Raw genomic sequence first — 19,266 nt, forward strand, 5'->3', positions numbered from 1 at the left:
GGAGCTAGAGGCCTCTGCCGTGGAATGTATTGTGTAGGCTCCTCTGTGGGATACCCGACCGTCCAGAGAGGTGTCCGTCGTGACTGTAGCATGATATGGAGCGATCTGAAAGCGAGTGCCCTGTGAGAGATGTGGACAAACTGACCACCATTGGAGGGCTTCACCGAATGCCCAATTGAGGGCGGTCTTGCCAATGACTTGTTGCCACCTGGCATCTAAACGTTAAATAAATAAATAAATAAATAAAGTTGTAGCCTGCAGAAGGGGGGCCAGATGGATACAGGGAGACATCATCCCCAGCAGGGACTTGATGGACCGGACTGTTCCCATGGAAGCTAGCAACAGCCATTGACCTTTCCCAGGATTGCCTGCATCATCTCTTCTGAGGGAGTGGCTAGGCACAAGACTGTGTTGAGCCGGGTACACAAATACAGTTTATTCTGCAATGGCACTATGCAAGACTTTGGATAGTTGATTGAGAATCTGAACGAAGTCAGAAGTTGGATGGTCGCTGCGGAGTGCTGGGTTGCCAGCACACGGGAGCGGGACAGGATGGGCCAATCATCTAGATAAGGCTAGACGTGGATTCCTTTGTGGCGCAGGTGCACCGCCACTGGGGCCAAGTTTTTGGTGAACACCCTTGGGTCGATTTCAGGCTGAAGGGAGGGGCCTTGAAATGGTAATATCACCCCTGAACCACAAAACACAGGAACCTTTGGTGCTTGCAATGAATGGGGATGTGGAAGTACGCATCATCCAAGTCGAGAGCCACCAGAAAATGTCCTTCCTCCAGTTGCTCGAGTACATGTTGCAACGTGACCATCGCCTGAACTTTTGGGATTTGAGGAACTTGTTGAGGCGTTGCAAGTGTAGGATTGGCCGCCAGCCTCCACACTTCTTCCTTACCAGAAAGTAAATGGAGCCTCTGGAGCCCCAGCAGTGCTGAGGGACCGGTTCTATTGCCCCTTTATGCAGCATAGCTTGATCTTTCCATAGCAGCTGTGCGATGGTCAGTTCTTGTCGGCGACAGGAGGAATGCTGGGGTACTTGTCCTGAAATTCTAAAGCATGCTCCTGCTGAAGATCATCCAGCACCCATTTGTCTGTGAAGATCTTTCGCCACTGATCTATAAAGTTTGATAGTCAGCCTCCCACTGGTGTGCAGAAGTGGGGGTGCGTGTCTCCGGTCTGTTCAGGCCTGCTTTGGTAACTGCGTCCTGGACTGGAGGGGGGGTGACGAAGACTCTGGGTGCCACTGCCGTAAGCCTGGCAGCAACCCCTATACGCCTCCTGGGTGGTAGAGCAGGAGGGCTGACAATAGTGGGTGGTAAAAATCTTTGAGGATCTGGACATTCTCCCCTTGGAAGAATGAAAGGATGGCCGCCTTTGTGGGTGAGTGCCCAGGGAATGGGCCGTCTCAGTGTCAGTCTTTATGGCCTGAAAAGATTTTTCAACCGCCTTCCGAAACAGATTGCCGCCATCGAATGGCATGTCAACAACTTTGGTCTGCACATATGTGTTCAAGTTGTGCCTTAAGCCAACCTTGGCGACAGAGGGCAACCCATTGCCCATTTGGTGAAAGCCAGAGTCCCAATGTCGAGAGAGACGGTGATGGCGTGATCAGAAGCCACCTCACCTTCCTGGAACAGGGCCAAGGCTTTGGCCTTCTTATCGTCAGGGAGGAAGTTGTGAATGGGTACCAACTCCCTGTCATACCTTGACAGGCAACAAGGGTGTTGGCGGCTTTGATGGTTGATGCAGCCGTGGTGATGATGCGCTTGCCAGCCGCATCTAGCTTCTTACCTCCTAGTCCAGAGGCACCATGGACGAAGAAGAGGGGTTGGAAGAGACCACTGAGTCTGGGAAGAGCTGGGATCTGAGGCACCTAGGGGCCAAGTCTGGAACCTGGTACTTCTTCTCCAAACAGCACGTTTAGCAGGAGTGATATTTGGAGCCTTCATGACCGCCAAGCCGTCCTCCCATATGTCGTCCAACAATGGGATAAAGATGATGATCTTCTTGGATGACTCTTGTCGTTCAAAAAGGAAACCTTCCTCTTTTCTTCACCTCAGGCACCAGACTGAAAAGGTTGTCAGCTCTAGATATCAGAGAGTGGAATTAAATAATCTTGTCAGGCGGAGAGGCCCTGGCGGACGCGTTGACATCTGGGGGCTCCCCGTTAGCAGGAATGTAGTCATCAAACGCATCCGTGTGAGTGCCAGTGGTATCGGTGTCTTTGCCTGTGCCCGTCTGAACGGTTTCCTCCACCACTGAGGGCAACGCCACCGTCTTTGGCAAAGGGGTTACCAGGGCCTTATGAAGCAGCATCAGCTGAGCCCAAAGAGGTGTTGATGGAACTGGGGCGGGAGCAGTGGGCAGTCGCTGCTGTATTTCAGGCACCAGTGCATGTAAGGTGTTCATTATATCCCGAGACATGTCCCCCAGGTGCAGCAGGTGCAGAAGCCGGGCCTGGGGCCCTTGGAAGGCTACATGACTGGGAAGGCCTGCAGGCTGGTGACCCCTGAAAATCCTCTGGAAGGTCCTCCTCAGAGCTCGTGCGGATTGCTGGAGACCTTCTGTGGTGTCCCAGAGGTGTCAGAGTCAAGAGTGGTGCAGCCCTGGTGGGCCTGGGCAAAAGGTGCAGAGCTGGATGTGTGTCCCTTACCAAATCAAACCCCTTACAGAATGTTGCAACAACTGGAGCTTGCGGAGCAGGAAGAGGCACTTTTGTGGATGGTACTGACACCGGAAGCATTGACGGAGCAATAGGTGGTAGAGAAACCCTGGGTGTGGTAATGGTAGCCATAGTAAATGTGAATATTGTGGACAAACTCCTTGGCATTACGGTTGTTGACGTAAATGGAGTCATTGACAATGTACTCGTTGACGGGGTCATCAATGCAGCGACGGTCTTGGTGGATGAAATCATCGACATAGCTCGCATCGAAGATAGTGGAACCGGAGACATGTCAATTGATGACTTGCTTGTTGTTGACAATCGGTGCTTGGACGGTGATGCCAGTGATGTTCTCGCAGATGGAGGCAGCCCACCAGCTGGTAGGCTAACCGTTAACGGCACCAGTGACTGGCCTCTCCCTGAAACAGGGCCCCACATCTGCAGCAAGCGTTGATGAGGAAGGTCATGGAGCATACAATTTCACCTTTTGGACCTTCACTAAGGAAGCATCCTCAACGGACCTAAACTTCTTTGTACTAGAGGGAGCATGCTCCTTGGACCTGGAGGCCCAGGAAGAGGCATGATTATGCCCAAAGGCCACATCAAAGGTCTTCCCTTCCTGGATCCATGCCACCAGTCTTTGATGGCGGTCCTTCTTGGTCTTCGAGGAGAAGGGCCGGTAAATTGGACATCTGTTCGCGTTGTGGTCATTGTGAAGACTGTAAATGCATGTAAGGTGCTGATCCTCGATGAAGATATTCTTCAGGCCGCAGTTCTCACAGGACCAGAAGAGACTTTTCTTTGTGGCATCTGCCATGGTCGAGGTTTCATGGTGAAGGCCCAAGTCTGGGCCTGTGGTGACACGGGCTGGTGTAACCCGAAGATGGACTGAGGATCTCATCCGGCAACGGGTCCCCGCCGCTGGTAGTGACAACGTGACAGTAGATGATGAAACGAAGAAGAATTCTTGCAAAAATATGCAAAAAGGGGAGCATAGGAGGAAGAGTGTCATTGGCGGGGGTAGTAAAACCCAAAGTGACACTGATAGGTTATAATAGAGACAAGCAGTTTTTAAGCATAAGGCTAAACTGCTTTAAGTTTACCGAGGATTCCCAGCCAAATGAAGGGGAATATTCATGAGCAGGTGTAACCACGCAAGACCCCATGCTGGAGAACTAGATGAATTTAAGAGGGTAGACAATGTATTGAATTTAGATGAATTTTGACAGTAGCCAATGTATTAAACTCCTGTGCTTTTCCCTCTGAATCCCACTAACAAAGCCCTCCCTTCCTGCCTTCCTTTTCAGATCCGCCAGGGCGCCAAGAGACCACGAATATGGCAGTGCTTTGCGGTATAAACCTCAATAACTGTCAGGCTGAGAGGTCCTGTGTCCGCGGAAGCTGCTGAACCCCCGACAATCCCCCTGAAATGTAATTCCCAGAACTAGATATTAATTCAGCTCTGCAAACTACACCCCAAAGGGAAAGGGGGAAGTGGATAACAAAACAACACCAGGCTGACTGCGTCAAGGCTAACCAAAGCTGAACCTGCAGAGTTTCCTGTCTTCAAAACGCATTGCTGACAGCTGATAACTTCTCCTGAAACCCCCAAGAAAGTAGCCGCTCAACTGCTAGCGCCTGAAGGATAAAATCCACCAGCCCCAAGTCTAAGGCAGGAGCAGCCACTACACACGTCCTCTCAGCTGGGGTTTAGATGATGAAAGGCAAAGAGTGACAGTTTAGAATGTTCACTGTTGTTCAGCAGTGTTTTCTAACCAATCAGAGCTGTCACTGTGAAACTCCATTTTGCCTTGGGTCAGAACCAGGATTCTGAATCAGGAAGTTAAGGCCAAACCAACTACAATAGAAAACTTCCCACCCACACAAGGCTAATCTAAAAAAGGATAATAAAAGAGAAATAATGGGAAAGAAACTTGAATAAGGGAAAATAGCCTGAATAGGGGAACGAAACCTGACAGTACCCCCCTCCTAATGCCCAGTCCCTGGGCCTACCTTATGTGGATTTTTAGCATGAAACTTAGCAACTAAAAGGGGGAGCATGTACATCAACTGAATCTTCCCAAGATCGTTCTTCAGGTCCATATCCCTCCCAATCAATTAAATACTGCAACCTTCCCCTCACTCTCCTGGAATCCAAAATTTGTTTAACCACAAATTCCTCAGATGAATCCTCCAAAATCACAGGGGAAGGTGGTGTTCTAAATCTAGTTCCTGAACAAACTGGTTTTAAAAGGCTAACATGGAAAGTAGGATGTACCTTCAAATGCTTCGGTAATTTCAATCGTACTGCCACCGGGTTGATGATTCTCTCTACCTCGAATGGGCCTACAAATCGTGGACTGAATTTATTCTTCCCCTTAATTTTTAGGTACCGGGTAGAAAGCCAAACTAAGTCTCCCACCTTATATTCTGGACCAGCCTTCCTTCTCAAATCAGCACACCTTTTATATTTCAACTTGTTTTCTCCCAGCACCTTTTTCGCTCTATCCAAGTTATTCTTCATTACCAGCAAACGATCTTCCACTCTAGGATTCCCGGAATCCTCCAAAACCTCAAAACTCAGAAAGCGAGGATGAAACCCACGACCCAAAAAGAAAGGGGACATAGAAGTAGCATCTTTACCACAATTGTTGTAAGAGAATTCTGCCAATCATACCAAATCCACCCATTCCTCTCCAGCTTCTAAGTAACACCTTAAAAACTTCTCCAATTCCTGATTTACTCTCTCCACGTGTCCATTAGTCTCCGGATGGTACCCAGAAGTCAAACTAACGTCTACCCCAAGTTTCCTACAGAAGGCCCTCCAAAGTTTTGAAATAAATTGAGATCCCCTATCAGAGATAACTTGACTTGGGAGTCCATGTAGTCTAACCACACCTCGCAAAAAACTATGAGCCAGTTTTTCCGCGGTAACCTCTCCCTCCATTGGTAAAAAATGCGCTTCTTTAGTAAGAAGATCCACCACAACAAGAATGGTAGTACAACCCTTATCTTGAGGGAGATCAACAATGAAATCCATAGAAATAGTGTGCCAAGGACGAGGAGGAACAGGTAACGGCTCCAATAAACCATGCGGCTTCCCAACTTGACTTTTTGCTTGTGCACAGACTACACATGTTTTAACAAAGTTCAATGTGTCTTGGTGAATTTTTTTTTCCCACCAAAAGTTCCTTCGAACCAATTCCAGAGTTTTTCTAAAACCAGGATGTCTTGATAAAATGGATTCATGACAATTTCTCAAAACCTTTTCTCTTAACTCTTCAGTAGGTAAATAAAGCTTGTTATCAAAAAATGGCAGACCGTCTTTCAAACTTCTGGCTGGATCCAGTCTCACCCACTCCTCCATCTTCTGCAAGGACATATTCTGTCGAACTTCGTTCAAAAAATCAATTTCTTTAATGGCTCTGGCTAACAAAAAACGTTCTGGAGCAATTAGAGGTTCTGGCTCCAGAATCTCTCTCTCCTCACTACCAGGAAATTGGCGGGATAAGGCATCAGCTTTTTCGTTCTGACTTCTGCGTTTAAAGGTCACAACGAAATCATAATCGGCAAAGAATAAGGACCAACAAAGTTGTCGTGGAGACAAGGTTCTTGCAGATTTTAAAAACAATAAATTTCGATGATCAGTAAGAACCGTTACCGTATGTCTTGCCCCTTTCAGAAAATCCCTCCATTCTTCAAAAGCGGACTTTATTGCTAATAGTTCATGATCTGCAATTGTATAATTCACTTCAGCAGCAGAAAACTTCCTAGAAAAGAATGCAACTGGATGTAGTTGACCAGTAGGTTCATTCCTTTGAGAAAGCACCGCCCCCAACGCTAAATTTGAAGCATCCGCCTCCACAAAAAAAGGTTTAGAGAGATCAGGATGAATTAGAATCAGACTAGAAGTAAATTTTTGTTTTAACTCTTGAAAAGCTTTTTCTGCTTCAAGGTCCCAGTCAAATTTCACTCCTTTTTTCAAAAGTCTCGTTATAGGAGCAACCAGTCGAGAAAAACCTTCGATAAATCTCCTATAAAAATTGGCAAACCCTAAAAAACTTTGTATTTCCTTAACCTTAGTAGGAGTGGGCCATTCAAGAACTGCTTGAACCTTTTTAGGATTCATTTCTAAACCCTTAGGTGAAATTATAAAACCTAAAAACTCCACAGAATCTGTATGGAATTGACTTTTTTCCAATTAGGCAAACAAATGGTTTTCTCGCAACTTTTGTAAGACTAAGCGAACATGTTTCTGATGTTGATCCAGGTCAGAAGAGAGAATCAAAATGTCATCGATATACACGACAACAAAAATATCCAGGTATTCTCTAAAAACCTCGTCAATAAAAAATTGGAAAGCCGCTGGAGCATTACATAAACCGAATGGCATAACTTGGTATTCATACAGCCCAAACCTGGTCTTAAACGCTGTCTTCCATTCGTCCCCTTCCTGCATACGCACAAGATGGTAAGCTCCTCTCAAATCTAATTTAGAGAAAATATTTGCTCCTTGTATTTGATTAAGCATTTCCGAGATGAGAGGAAGAGGATACTGGTTCTTAACAGTGACTCTGTTAACTGCTCGATAATCTATGCAAGTTCTAAGCGTTCCATCCGGTTTTGGTACAAAAAATAAAGGAGAGGCCGCCGGCGACTTAGAGTGATGAATGAACCCTTTGGCCAAGTTTTCCGTCAAATATTCTTTTAAATAATCATTCTCTTTCTCTGTAAGAGTACATACTCTACTACTAGGCAAAATTGTTCCTGGCTCCAGCTCAATTTTACAATCAAGGGGCCTATGGGGTGGTAATTCTCCTGCCACTTTCTCATCAAATACGTCCCAAAAATCTTTGTAACACTGGGGAAGTTGACCCACTACAGCTCCCACATCATGACATCCAATTCCAGTCTCAGCCAGAAAGCTAGACACTGAATTACTTTGTTTGACATCTTCCTCAAAGAGACTTCCTGAAAAGCAATTCTCTTTACAGAAATCTGACTGCATTGTCAATTGTCCTAGCACTCCAATCAATCAGAGGATTATGGAGAGTAAGCCAAGGCATACCCAAAATAATCTTTGACAAAGGAGCATCAATTAACTCGAATGAAATTATCTCTCTGCGACCTCCTGTTAACTCCAAAGTTAAAGAACCAGTTCTGTGAGTAATGGGACCAGAAGATAGAGACGTACCATCAACAGCCCTAACTTGCTCTACAACCTCTTTCTGAAGAACTGGAATTCCCAAAGATTTTGCCAGACCCCAATCCATGAAATTCCTGGTGGCACCTGAGTCAAGCATAACGGGACCATTTCCCTTACACTCCAACTCAAAGAACAAGGATACATTTACGGTTATATGGGGAACCGCTGTCTGCACAGTATTGGCGATCTGTTGTACCTTGGCCGCTGAAGTAGAAGTCTTCTTGGGAGTGTAAGGACAATTCCCTAAAAAGTGCCCACCTCTTCCACAATATAAACACAGATTGTTATCTCTCCTCCTAGCCTTTTCTTCCACAGTTAAAGGACCTCGGACCCTGGGAGGTGGATTATTCCCTTTGGATCTACTCTCTACTTTAGATCTATCCACTCTAACTAGAGACTTTACGTCACTCTGACAATGACGCCTCTCTGCCTTCCTTTCACTCAAACGAAAGTCTAATTGAATAACCAAATCAATCAGACCTTCACAAGTAGAAGGGCGCTTAACCACTCCTGACAATGCATCCTTTAACTCATCTCTAAGGCCCCGATAAAACAACGAGGCCTGCTTATCCTCGGGCCACTTGCTTTCTAACACAAGGGACTTAAATTGTGTTATATAAGCAATGAAGTCTCTCTATTACCTTGTTTGAGTTCTAAAAGTTCACCATCCACTTCCAGAGATAACTGTCTTCTATCAAACATCTTTTGGAATATCTCTAAAAAACTGGTGTAATTTCCTAAAACCGTACTCTTTTGACTCACCAACAACCCAGACCAAGCAGATGCCTCCCCAGAAAGATAGGACAACATAAAAGTTATCTTAGATGCATCCGTGGGAAAGAGTTCTGGTCTACTCATAAAATGTAATTTACATTGGTCAAAAACACCCTAAACCTCTTGGGGTCCCCATGATAACGTTCTGGAGGCGCCAAAGGAACTGGCATAATTAAACTTCTTACCCCTTCTGCCACTGGAGGGGCCCGTTGTATTTGTGGTAATTGATCTCCACCTTCCCTTTCTAACTCAGGTGGAGAACCAGCACCCCCTGAAACCTCATCCTCTCTCCTTTCTCCCCTCTGTTGAATTTGTGTTACTTTAACACTCAAGTCATCCACCTTTTGAGTAAAGCATTTTCATCCCGAGATATTTTCAACTCCTCCCGTAACTCCCTGATCAAAGATCCTAACGCCTCCATGGATTCGTCGGGGTTCATGACAGCTCGGGCGGACTAAATTATTGGCCTTTCATTCTGTCAGGCTGAGAGGTCCTGTGTCCGCGGAAGCTGCTGAATCCCCGACAATCCCCCTGAAATGTAATTCCCAGAACTAGATATTAATTCAGCTCTGCAAACTACACCCCAAAGGGAAAGGGGGAAGTGGATAACAAAACAACACCAGGCTGACTGCGTCAAGGCTAACCAAAGCTGAACCTGCAGAGTTTCCTGTCTTCAAAACGCATTCCTGACAGCTGGTAACTTCTCCTGAAACCCCCAAGAAAGTAGCCGCTCAACTGCTAGCGCCTGAAGGATAAAATCCACCAGGCCCAAGTCTAAAGCAGGAGCAGCCACTACACACGTCCTCTCAGCTGGGGTTTAGATGATGAAAGGCAAAGAGTGACAGTTTAGAATGTTCATTGTTGTTCAGCAGTGTTTTCTAACCAATTAGAGCTGTCACTGTGAAACTCCATGTTGCCTTGGGTCAGAACCAGGATTCTGAATCAGGAAGTTAAGGCCAAACCAACTACAATAGAAAACTTCCCACCCACACAAGGCTAATCTAAAAAAGGATAATAAAAGAGAAATAATGGGAAAGAAACTTGAATAAGGGAAAATAGCCTGAATAGGGGAAGGAAACCTGACAATAACATAGCATATATCAAAAATAATTGGGATTCTTATCAAATTCATACACAATTTATATCCTTTTTTTGGAGGGTCTTCAAATTTATTCAGCTTCAATTACATTTATAGGGGTTCAGATACATCTTTATCAAAAGTATATACACTACAGTGGGGTTCTTATCCAGTTTATATAAAATGTACATAACATTTTATGGGGGAATTACGTTGTGGGGTTCAATCTAATTTATAGGGGTCGAGGGGTGTGGTAAAGTAATGGGCCACCTATCACTTGAAAGGCTTGATGAAAGGTATCCCACTCCACTACTGATATTTGATGTGGCCTGGGAAGATAGCCAGCAAATATGCAGTGGTTATAGCAAAAATTGTTATATGAAGACATTGCATAGTGCATACTTGTATAAACTAACTGTACATGTGAATAATAGAGCTGAAATAGTTTTGCCTCCAACCTATTTCAGGTATTCCTAGCCATCTGAGTAAGCTATCCGCTGTGGACTTTGCATTTGAAGCTGAGGGGGAACATTGAACCATGTCATTACTTACACGCAATACGAATGTAGGAAAAGCAAAAGGATTGGCGATTGTTGTTAGCAGTTCACTGTTTAATTTGCTGATTGTATGTTTGGAAAATGATAAAGTTTTACAAAAATAGCTAAATTCGACTGAAATAGGCATAGTGAATGTACATGAATGCCACATCGTAGGTGCCTGGAGTCACCCATTTTGTTTACTGTTTTTGCTGTAGGCACAATAGGGAAAAGAAATACACAAGAGATGGCATCAGCACCAGTATGTATCCTCTAGTATTGAAAAAAGGAACATTTCACCTAGAGAATGCTGTCCCGAATGGCCATCATGAACCAGTAATACCCAACAAGAGTGAGACCTAACACAAAACGTGATGTAGGGGTATTTAAAACAAAGGTTTCAAGCATTAAAGTTACCTTATTTTGTACACTTCCTATCTTGCTTTCCTGCGGAGTATGACGACACCTTATAAATCTTCTCCTAAGTGGAGGATGCCGTCCATTTCCAACACAGGAATAAGGAGGATATGGCTGGATAACCATTGATATTGAAGAATGTGGGAGCTGTAGGAAAACCACCAACATGAAAATACAAATCACACATATGGATATCAAACTGAGTCACCGGTTGAGAAAAAGGAGTTCATCATATTATCAATAACCTCAAAAACGTTCTCACAAATCTTTTCTTTTTTCCCTTATGTTTCCACATGTACAAATCTTGGAATGTATGATTATTATTGTTATTTAATCTTTTGATCATTACACACTGTTGTTATTACTTTACACATCCATGGTGGATGAATGTTGGATTTGTGATTTACGTTGAATTTGTGTATTACAACATACTGTAGGGCTCCGCCCCGATGAAGGAGCATCACTTCGAAATGCATTGGCATAAGTGCTCTACTTTTGATGAAGCATTAGCTGGCCTCTCCTGCCTTCTTTTATTACATTTTTGTCTTTTCTTAAGTAAACCACACAACCGGTGTTTGAAATTTTTTTCTACTTGAAAATAAAAAGTTCAGAGAACAGTGCAGGATTGACAAATCTTATCCTTACCTTTCTGCAATGCTTTAGTTACCCCATATGGGGAACAGACTGAGAGCGACTGGATAACTGTGTGGTTCCTACCCAGTTTTTTTCAAAATCTGGAAAGATGCCATTAGAGACAGCTCAAACTCAAATAAAAAATGACACACCACACAACCAGGAGGACAGGGCCTCACAAAGTGCACCTGTGTACCAATCCATAGATCCCAATGGCAGAAATGTATACCATAGTCCTCAGTATCTTGGTAATTATCCCAAGGCGGGATTTCGCTCCGATATGCCAGGGCTAATTAACACCCAGAATCAGATGTATGGCGGGCCATCCCAAGCATTGGGGGCTCAGAGTAGGTTTGACCCTGCCACAATGGTATATGGCAATGAAGTAAGACCAAAATATGTAGATTTACTTTAATTTGAAGTACTTTATAGCACTTGTACCTGTGTAACTATTGTAATCACATTTGTAACCGTTCTATATATGTATCTACTGTAACTGTCATCTTATGTACAAATGCCCAGATACCTCTGTGTTAGGTGTGCTATATAAGTGTCAAAAATAAATAAATAGATAAATGCGCCAGCCAATATAGTCAGTCCCCACCAAAGGCTGACCATGGTCAAAGGATGATCGCCCCACGCTCCCCACCTCCTGTGTCATGGGAATTCAGGGGAAACACAAACAGAAATCTGTCTCCTCCAAGGTACCAGAAGAGGCCAAATGAGGGTGAATTCATCCACTACCGGCCTAGAATGCAGAGGAATGATTTTGGAGACATGGACAGATTCCAATGCTTAGAGGCTCAGGTTAAAATGTTGTATGAGCAAATAGGGAAATTGTGTGCAGTATAGAAACAACAGTCAAATGAAAGTACAGAATGTCACAGGAGTGATCTTGCACAGGGTGACAATAAGTGACTAGTTAGTCATACTTGCCATCATGAGAACAGTTACCTTTAAATGAAAACACTGATTTGCTTAGAGATTTGAAACCAAGAAAACAAACAAATGAAAGTGAAATAGGGAATAGTAACACACACAAAAAGGGAGTGTGGTTTAACTTAGACCTGAACCAGACCATTCAAGTGTGTGAAAATGAGGAGCAGGAAAGGAAAATGAACAAGAAAGAAAAACCAAAAGATCAGTGGGTCAGAAGGCAATTTAAAAATAATGTGCAATCTGAAAATGATGAGATGCAGTCCATAAAACAAAAGATGGTTTGTGATAAAGTGGATCATTGCAGGGTTAATGGTACACTGAATGTCTCAGCAATGGGAAATATAAAGAAAAAAACAAGTGACCATTTATCCTTGTTTGATAACCAAAATACTGTTAATACCTCCACAGAAATTTAAATTCCCCAAGAGACCGGTGCAGTTCAGTGACCTGAAGAATATTTTGAGCCACAGATGTTTCAAGAGACAGAAATGACAGGTACCGTACAAAATGTAGGTAAGTGTCACACACGGGAAACTGACATGCTGCCACATGACACTTGTGAAAATACAGAATCACTAGGTTCCAGAATGGAGATAAGTGGAAAGGGCCCTGAAAATGATGAAAAAGCAGTAGAGAAAAGGGGGTTGAACACTGGTGGTCCCGAGACAGTGGGGCAGTCAGCAGTGAGTCCAAAAAAAGAAACAAAGAGATTCAAAGAGAGATGGGCAAAACGGGGTATGACATTTCATTTCATATGCCGCTTTGCCTAGCAAAAAGCAAGGCTGACCTAAGAAACGTAAGCCCTGAAATCAGCAACAATTCACATTTCCTATGCCCCTATTAATATTGTAGAGAGGTACAATGCGTTTGCAATGATTGACACAGGTGCCCAGGCCAAGTCATGTCCCAGAAATTAATGCAAATCATAAATGAGGGAAAATCCCCACAGGACATGCTGATATTGCGGCAGAGTGAGGGCCTGTGCATCATTGCAGTGGGGTAGAAATATCAGTGGAGAGTATCACTGAAGTTGACATCAAGATAGGGAGACATAGAATGAGACAGGAAATTGTGTTCTCACCCATTGATGAGATACCATTCCTTATAAGAACACATTTCCTCAGGAGAGTGTCACCTCTTATTGATGGGGTAAACTGGGTGTTACGGTTTTGGCAGAAAAAAACCTGAAACCTAAAAAGGGAATGAGCCAGAGTAACAGTGCAAAGGAATGTCATAACATTGCTAGATCGGAAAGTGCAGTAAGGTCTATCTTCAGAATGGCTGTGTGCCTAGTGTCACTGTCATCCTCAAGTGCTAGCGTGAAATGCAAGGAGAAAAGGAAAATAAATCTTTAGAGATTTTTCTGGACCCCAAGAAAAATTGACAGACACAGATAGATGAAAACACATTGTGTTTTTATCTAAATGAGGAAAATTGCAAACTAAATGTTGCTGCAGAGTCAGATCAGTAAAAATATATTTCAACAATTGCAGAGATGCACATGGAAGAAGGGCAGGCCTGGATCCCGGTTCATGTAAATGGGCATCCAGAAATGATTGAAGTATTGCTGGCCCTAGAGCAGGAAAAGAGTTTCATTAATGAAAATATATTTAAACAAATGCTTGACATAGAGTAAATATCAAGTTTTAAAATAAAAAATAAATCAACAAATATTTGGTCTGGATGACCCTGAATTGGGGCAAAGAATTGTGGTAAGGTGCATGTTAAGAATCACAGTTTGTTCCAAAACCATTCATCACAATATTTGGATTGTAAGTGGAACCAAAAATACATTCTATTTGGGAAATGACATCATGCAGAGATTGTGTATGATTTTAGATTTCTTGAATCAAAATGTTTGGTCTAGGCTGGGTGGAGCAGCACCTGAATTTGAGAACAAAAGACAAGCTTATCATTGTGCCCAAATGATGCCATATGCAGTTGAGCTTCGGTTAAAGAAGGATGTCATTATTCCCGCTTTCACCAGAGAACTTGCAATATCATTAAAGTACAGAAAGGGACAACAGATGAAAGGGCTTGATGCAAATTTTCTTCCTTCATAAATCCATGAGACAGCAAAGGCTAGCATGTGAATATACGCCATTGGTAGAGATTGGGGATGGCCCCTTTTGAATACTGGTGAATAACAAGGGATGCCAAAACATTAATTTGGAAGAAAAGACAGCATTAGGGATGGCAATACAGGAATCCCACTACATTGCTGATTGAAACAACACAGTGATCGGGAACGTTCCTGAAAGCTATGTAACTTCACAGGGTGAATTGCCTGAGTCATTGGATTCTAAATCAAAGGGGACGTTCAGGATACAATCTGTTTACCACTGCGAACCAAAATGTGTAATATGCTGTCATCAGGACAATTGCATCCTATTTAAAGTGGGTGAATCTGAAAGAGTAGAACAGCAAGGTGAAATGCAGCTAGTTGAAATGGAGGCTAATGTGCCAAGATACTTGAGGATGGTGACTCTCCAAAAAAAAACTGCCACAGAATTAGAGGAATGTACAGAAGTCTCTCCCTTGTAGGACTTCCCAGAATTCTCTAAACTGGTAGAGAAGCAAATTCAAGCTGCAGATGCTTGCCCAAATGAAGAGGAAAAGACCAATTAAGAAAAAAATGTACTGAGTTCAAGGAGGTATCTGCTAAAGACGCCTATGATTGCGGGCTTGCCGATGTTTCCACTCTACCCGAAGGGTATGGTAGGGCGCCAGTATTTGTTTAACAATATAGGTTACCCTTGGCCTGTCTGGAGTCCCTAGCAGAAATAATTAAACATTTGGAATCCAGAGGCAACATTAGGCTTATCCACAATACTTCAAATACTCCCATATTAGGTGTGCTACAGCCCAATGGCCAGTGGCACTTGTTTGCAGACTTAAGGGAATTAAACAAGAGGGTACCTGTTTCAAGGTGGCCACTTCCATTTATTGATCAAGGCCTTGCACAAGTTCAGGGGTCAAAGATATTTACCACTCTGGATCTTACAGCAGATTACTGGTGTGTGCCACTAGCTGAAGATATACAAAATCTATTTGCATTCTCCTTTAACTGATTATAGTATGCATGAGTTCGGGCCCCCTTCGAGTATATCAATAGTGGGAGAGAGTTTGGGATATTCCTGTAAAGCGCTCCCAGATGCAGCTGAGAGGGGAACTGTGATTTATGTGGATGATGTGCTAATCAAGAATGAAGACTTAAAAAGTCACTTCAATGAAATTAGACATATACCCGGTCAGTTATAAAAGGCTAGAGCAAATGTATCTTTACAGAAAGCGCAGTGGTGTAGAAAAAGGGTAAACCATCTGTGGCATGAAGCAACAGAGCATGGGTTAAACCCACAAAAGAAAAAGGTGGGTGATATTCAGAAATTAAAAGATCCCACTAACCTAAAATGGAATTAACAAGTTTCAACAGGAAACTCATTGAAGATTATGCAGAAATCACAAAACCTTTGACTAAATTATTGAAGCTAGGAGTACCCTGGAACTGGGGAAAGGAACAAAGTGAAGCAGTGGCTAAATTAAAGGACTGTTTGATGAAAGTCCCATGTTTAGCTTATCCAATAAAGAATCAAGATTTCTTCATAGAAATAGGACTCACAGATCAATGCATGTCAGTGGTCCTGTACCAAAAACATGGTGCAAATAATAAAACCATTGCATTTGCCAGTAAAGCATTGTCACAGGTAGAAACTAAATTTAGCAAATGTGAAAAAGCACTTTTGACCACTGTCTGAGCATTACAACATTTCCGCCACATTATTTAAGGGGAGCGGGTGATTGTGGAAACAAGTCATCAGTCTCTACACTTTTTACAGAGTAAAAGGATCAGATCAGGGAATTTGTCCCTGTCCAGAATCACATCACGGACATTGGCAATTCAGAGATTCCCAGTGGAAGTGAGATATGGATAGAATAAAAGAGCCCAGTTGCCCAGGGGCTGGCAGATTTACATGACTGTGCAGATGCTTGTGCCTCTGATGACATAGAACTAGACAGACATGTAACCGAATTTGAACAATCCCCACAATTCAATGAAGCAACATGCAGGGATCTCCCGACTGTGTACTTGGATGGATGTGCATACAATGTGGGAGGTGATTCTGAAAAGGAATTGGTGGCAGGAATTGGAAATGTGTGGGTCAAGTGTAATGGCATTTTAGAGTAAGCATGAGTTTGGGCCCCAAAAGCAGTCAGGTTGTAGAACTGGCTGCCATTTATAAGCAATATCCACAGCAATAGAAAGTAAATTGAGAGGAAAGATTACTTATAACAAGAAACCACTCAAACATGGCAAAATTATCCAAGCCATAGATACACTTGTTTCAAAAATGACATAATTCCCTAGAGGAAAATACGAGGCCATCTGAAAACCCCAGGTGAAGACAAGGAAGGGAATGATAAGGCATATCAATTAGCCAAAATTGGGGCTGTGATGGGAGAGTCGTTTCCTATTGAACACCGGCTTGGTGAAATCCAGGTGGATGCAATAACGCACTCCACAACTCAGAGAATAGTTGATCAGCCAGTGGCACCATGGAGTTTTGATACACCTGATCAGGACTTGGTCAAGGCACAAAAAGAAGACCCCATTTTATGCGTATTATGTAACCATTTACTAGATGCCGAACAAAATCCTCCGAGGAGGACTGCAAAAGGAAAGAAGAGCTGAGGGTGTTGCTAAAGAACAAGAGAATTCGATTACAGGATGGACTGATGATTCAGGAATCCATGTCAGGCCAAATTCAATGGGTGGTACCATTGTTATTTCTGGACTGATGCTTCATCATGCCCATGATGCCATAACACAGAGGTTCTCAGAAAACACTGTAAATCCTAAAAGAATGTGCTTATAGGCCACACTTGTCCCAAGATGTAGAAATATGCACAAGAGGGTGTTTGTTTCAACTTACTTCCCCAACACACAGATGAAAACAGCCCAATTAATGAAAACAGGTCTGACCCACCTTCATGATCAGATTTACAAATCGATGTTATAGGCCCGTCCAAGATCAACATGAGGAAACAGATGTATGTTAGCGGTCACTTGTTTAATGTCCAAGTGGCTGGAATTCATTCCAGCACCTGATTGCAGTGCTCAAACAGCAGCCACATTGTTAGTCAACCATATTTTCTCTAGGTTTGGTTTGCCCCAAAGGATAGAATCAGAGCGTGGAAGTCATTTCGCCAGTGCAGTGAAGACAAGGACGTTGCACATCTTTGGAGTGAAAAGAAAATTGCACATTTAATATCGACCCTCTTCTTCTGGAGTTGTAAAATGTTGCAACAGATCAATCATTGATATTTTAAAAAGGTGTGTAGCTGAGGCAAGACCCAGCTGGGATTTGCGACTCCCTCTGGTGCTGATGGTTATTAGCTCAACACCATCCAGATGCACAAACCTTAGTCCACATGAGATTCTAAAAGGCAGAAAGATGGTTTTGCCACAACATGTGTTATACCGGACCAATGAACAGGGCCTGGTAAATGCAGTCACGATTCATGAATATGTGGAAGAGCTGAGAAAACACTTGAAGCATGAATTTGCATTTGCACAGCGAAATCTGGGAAAAGCCGCTGGCAGTGAAAAATCATACCATGATAAGAGGACATCTGTGAGGAAGTATGAAGTAGGGGATCAGGTGTTTAAATTAGATTTTGGGAAAGGTAAATATAGAACTTCAAAATTTCTCACATCCTGGCACGGCTCATACAAAATTGTAGACAAAATCTCACCTGTGGTATACAGAATCATAATAAAAGGATATTTGGTGGTGGGACAATTTGGCCATGTTACCCAATTCAAGCCATTTCACCCAAAGCACAAGGTGAAAACGAATGGAACAAGCTGAAGAAACCAATAGGGCGTGAAAGGTGTATTTGTTACCTTGGAGTCAAAGTAGGAAAACAGATGACATTTGCACTGGGGGGATTTGTTGTGACAGTTAAGTATGTGTGACTGTAAATATTGTAATTAGAGTGGGAAAAGGGGGGATGAAACAGGTGAGTATAAGTGTGTGGAAATATGAGAGTGATGTGTGTGAATAGGAAACAAACTGATGTTAAATTATTGTGGTCATGCCAGTTTTATAAATAAATGGTATGGTTGTATGTTTCTGTGTTAACACTCCCATTTATTTCCAGTCAGTTATAAAACAAAATGCTACTGTTATATATTTGTATGTTTAGTGCACATGTTTGTTTCCAGGTTGTTATAACAACTCTATGAACATTACAAAAGCTATTGTTGTATATATTGTATATTCATATTGCATAATCCACATTTTTATTTCAGACAAACACCAAAAAGAAAGTAAATTAATGAGTTTGGTGTACTTGATACTTAATCTGTCTATGTCTCCTTTGATTTAGATACTAATTTATTGCCTGCCCAGCGGTCCTGGAGCTGGATTCCCTCACCCATGGATTCCCGGAGGAGGCCCCTGGATGACCTGGAGTCCACTGGAGCCCACTGGACCGAAGAAGTGGTAAAAGATGAGCAACTGGCATCCAGAAGAAAACCCAAATGCAGTGGATGAAAACTTGTTTCTGCATCAAGGAAATCTGTGGCATGGACACAGGCACCTTTAAGCCTTGTGATGGATCTGCCACCACCAATTTAAGGGAGTAATCATTTTGCAAACATTCATATTACCCTTGCCTTTATCCATTCTTTATGAACAATTTAAGTTTGAACGTTCTAACATTTACCTTTGGAGCAAGTCATTTCAACACAAACATTGGTTTGAATGCGGTTAACCCTAGGTTTGAATTATTGCTGCGGTCATTCAGTTTTAATAATGCAGCAATCATCAACAGCATGGACAAACATTACATGATTGTATTACTTTGATATTTCTTTTCCGCAAAATGATTTGATGAAGTTGGGTTTGGATTGTTTGTTTCCTAGAAAAGAATTTTTTAAAAGAACAACATAAAAACATGAAAAAGGAATGATCAATGAAAAAGAGTACAAAAAATACGTAAAT

At 42.8% G+C, this 19,266-nt stretch overlaps 1 protein-coding gene across 1 annotated transcript in view; it reads right to left on the reverse strand.

The window, feature by feature from the left end:
* LOC138481482 (fibrous sheath-interacting protein 2-like) overlaps positions 1-19,266 on the reverse strand; it is a 798,294-nt gene that overhangs the window by 263,511 nt on the left and 515,517 nt on the right. Inside the window, exon 8 of the mRNA XM_069613651.1 lies at positions 10,688-10,834. Within this exon, the coding sequence (XP_069469752.1) occupies positions 10,688-10,834 (147 nt within the window). The remainder of the gene's footprint in view (positions 1-10,687; positions 10,835-19,266) is intronic.

This window comes from Ambystoma mexicanum, chromosome 5p (genome assembly GCF_040938575.1).
Source record: "Ambystoma mexicanum isolate Mex_15411 chromosome 5p, UKY_AmexF1_1, whole genome shotgun sequence".
Classification (NCBI taxonomy): Eukaryota; Metazoa; Chordata; class Amphibia; order Caudata; family Ambystomatidae; genus Ambystoma; species Ambystoma mexicanum.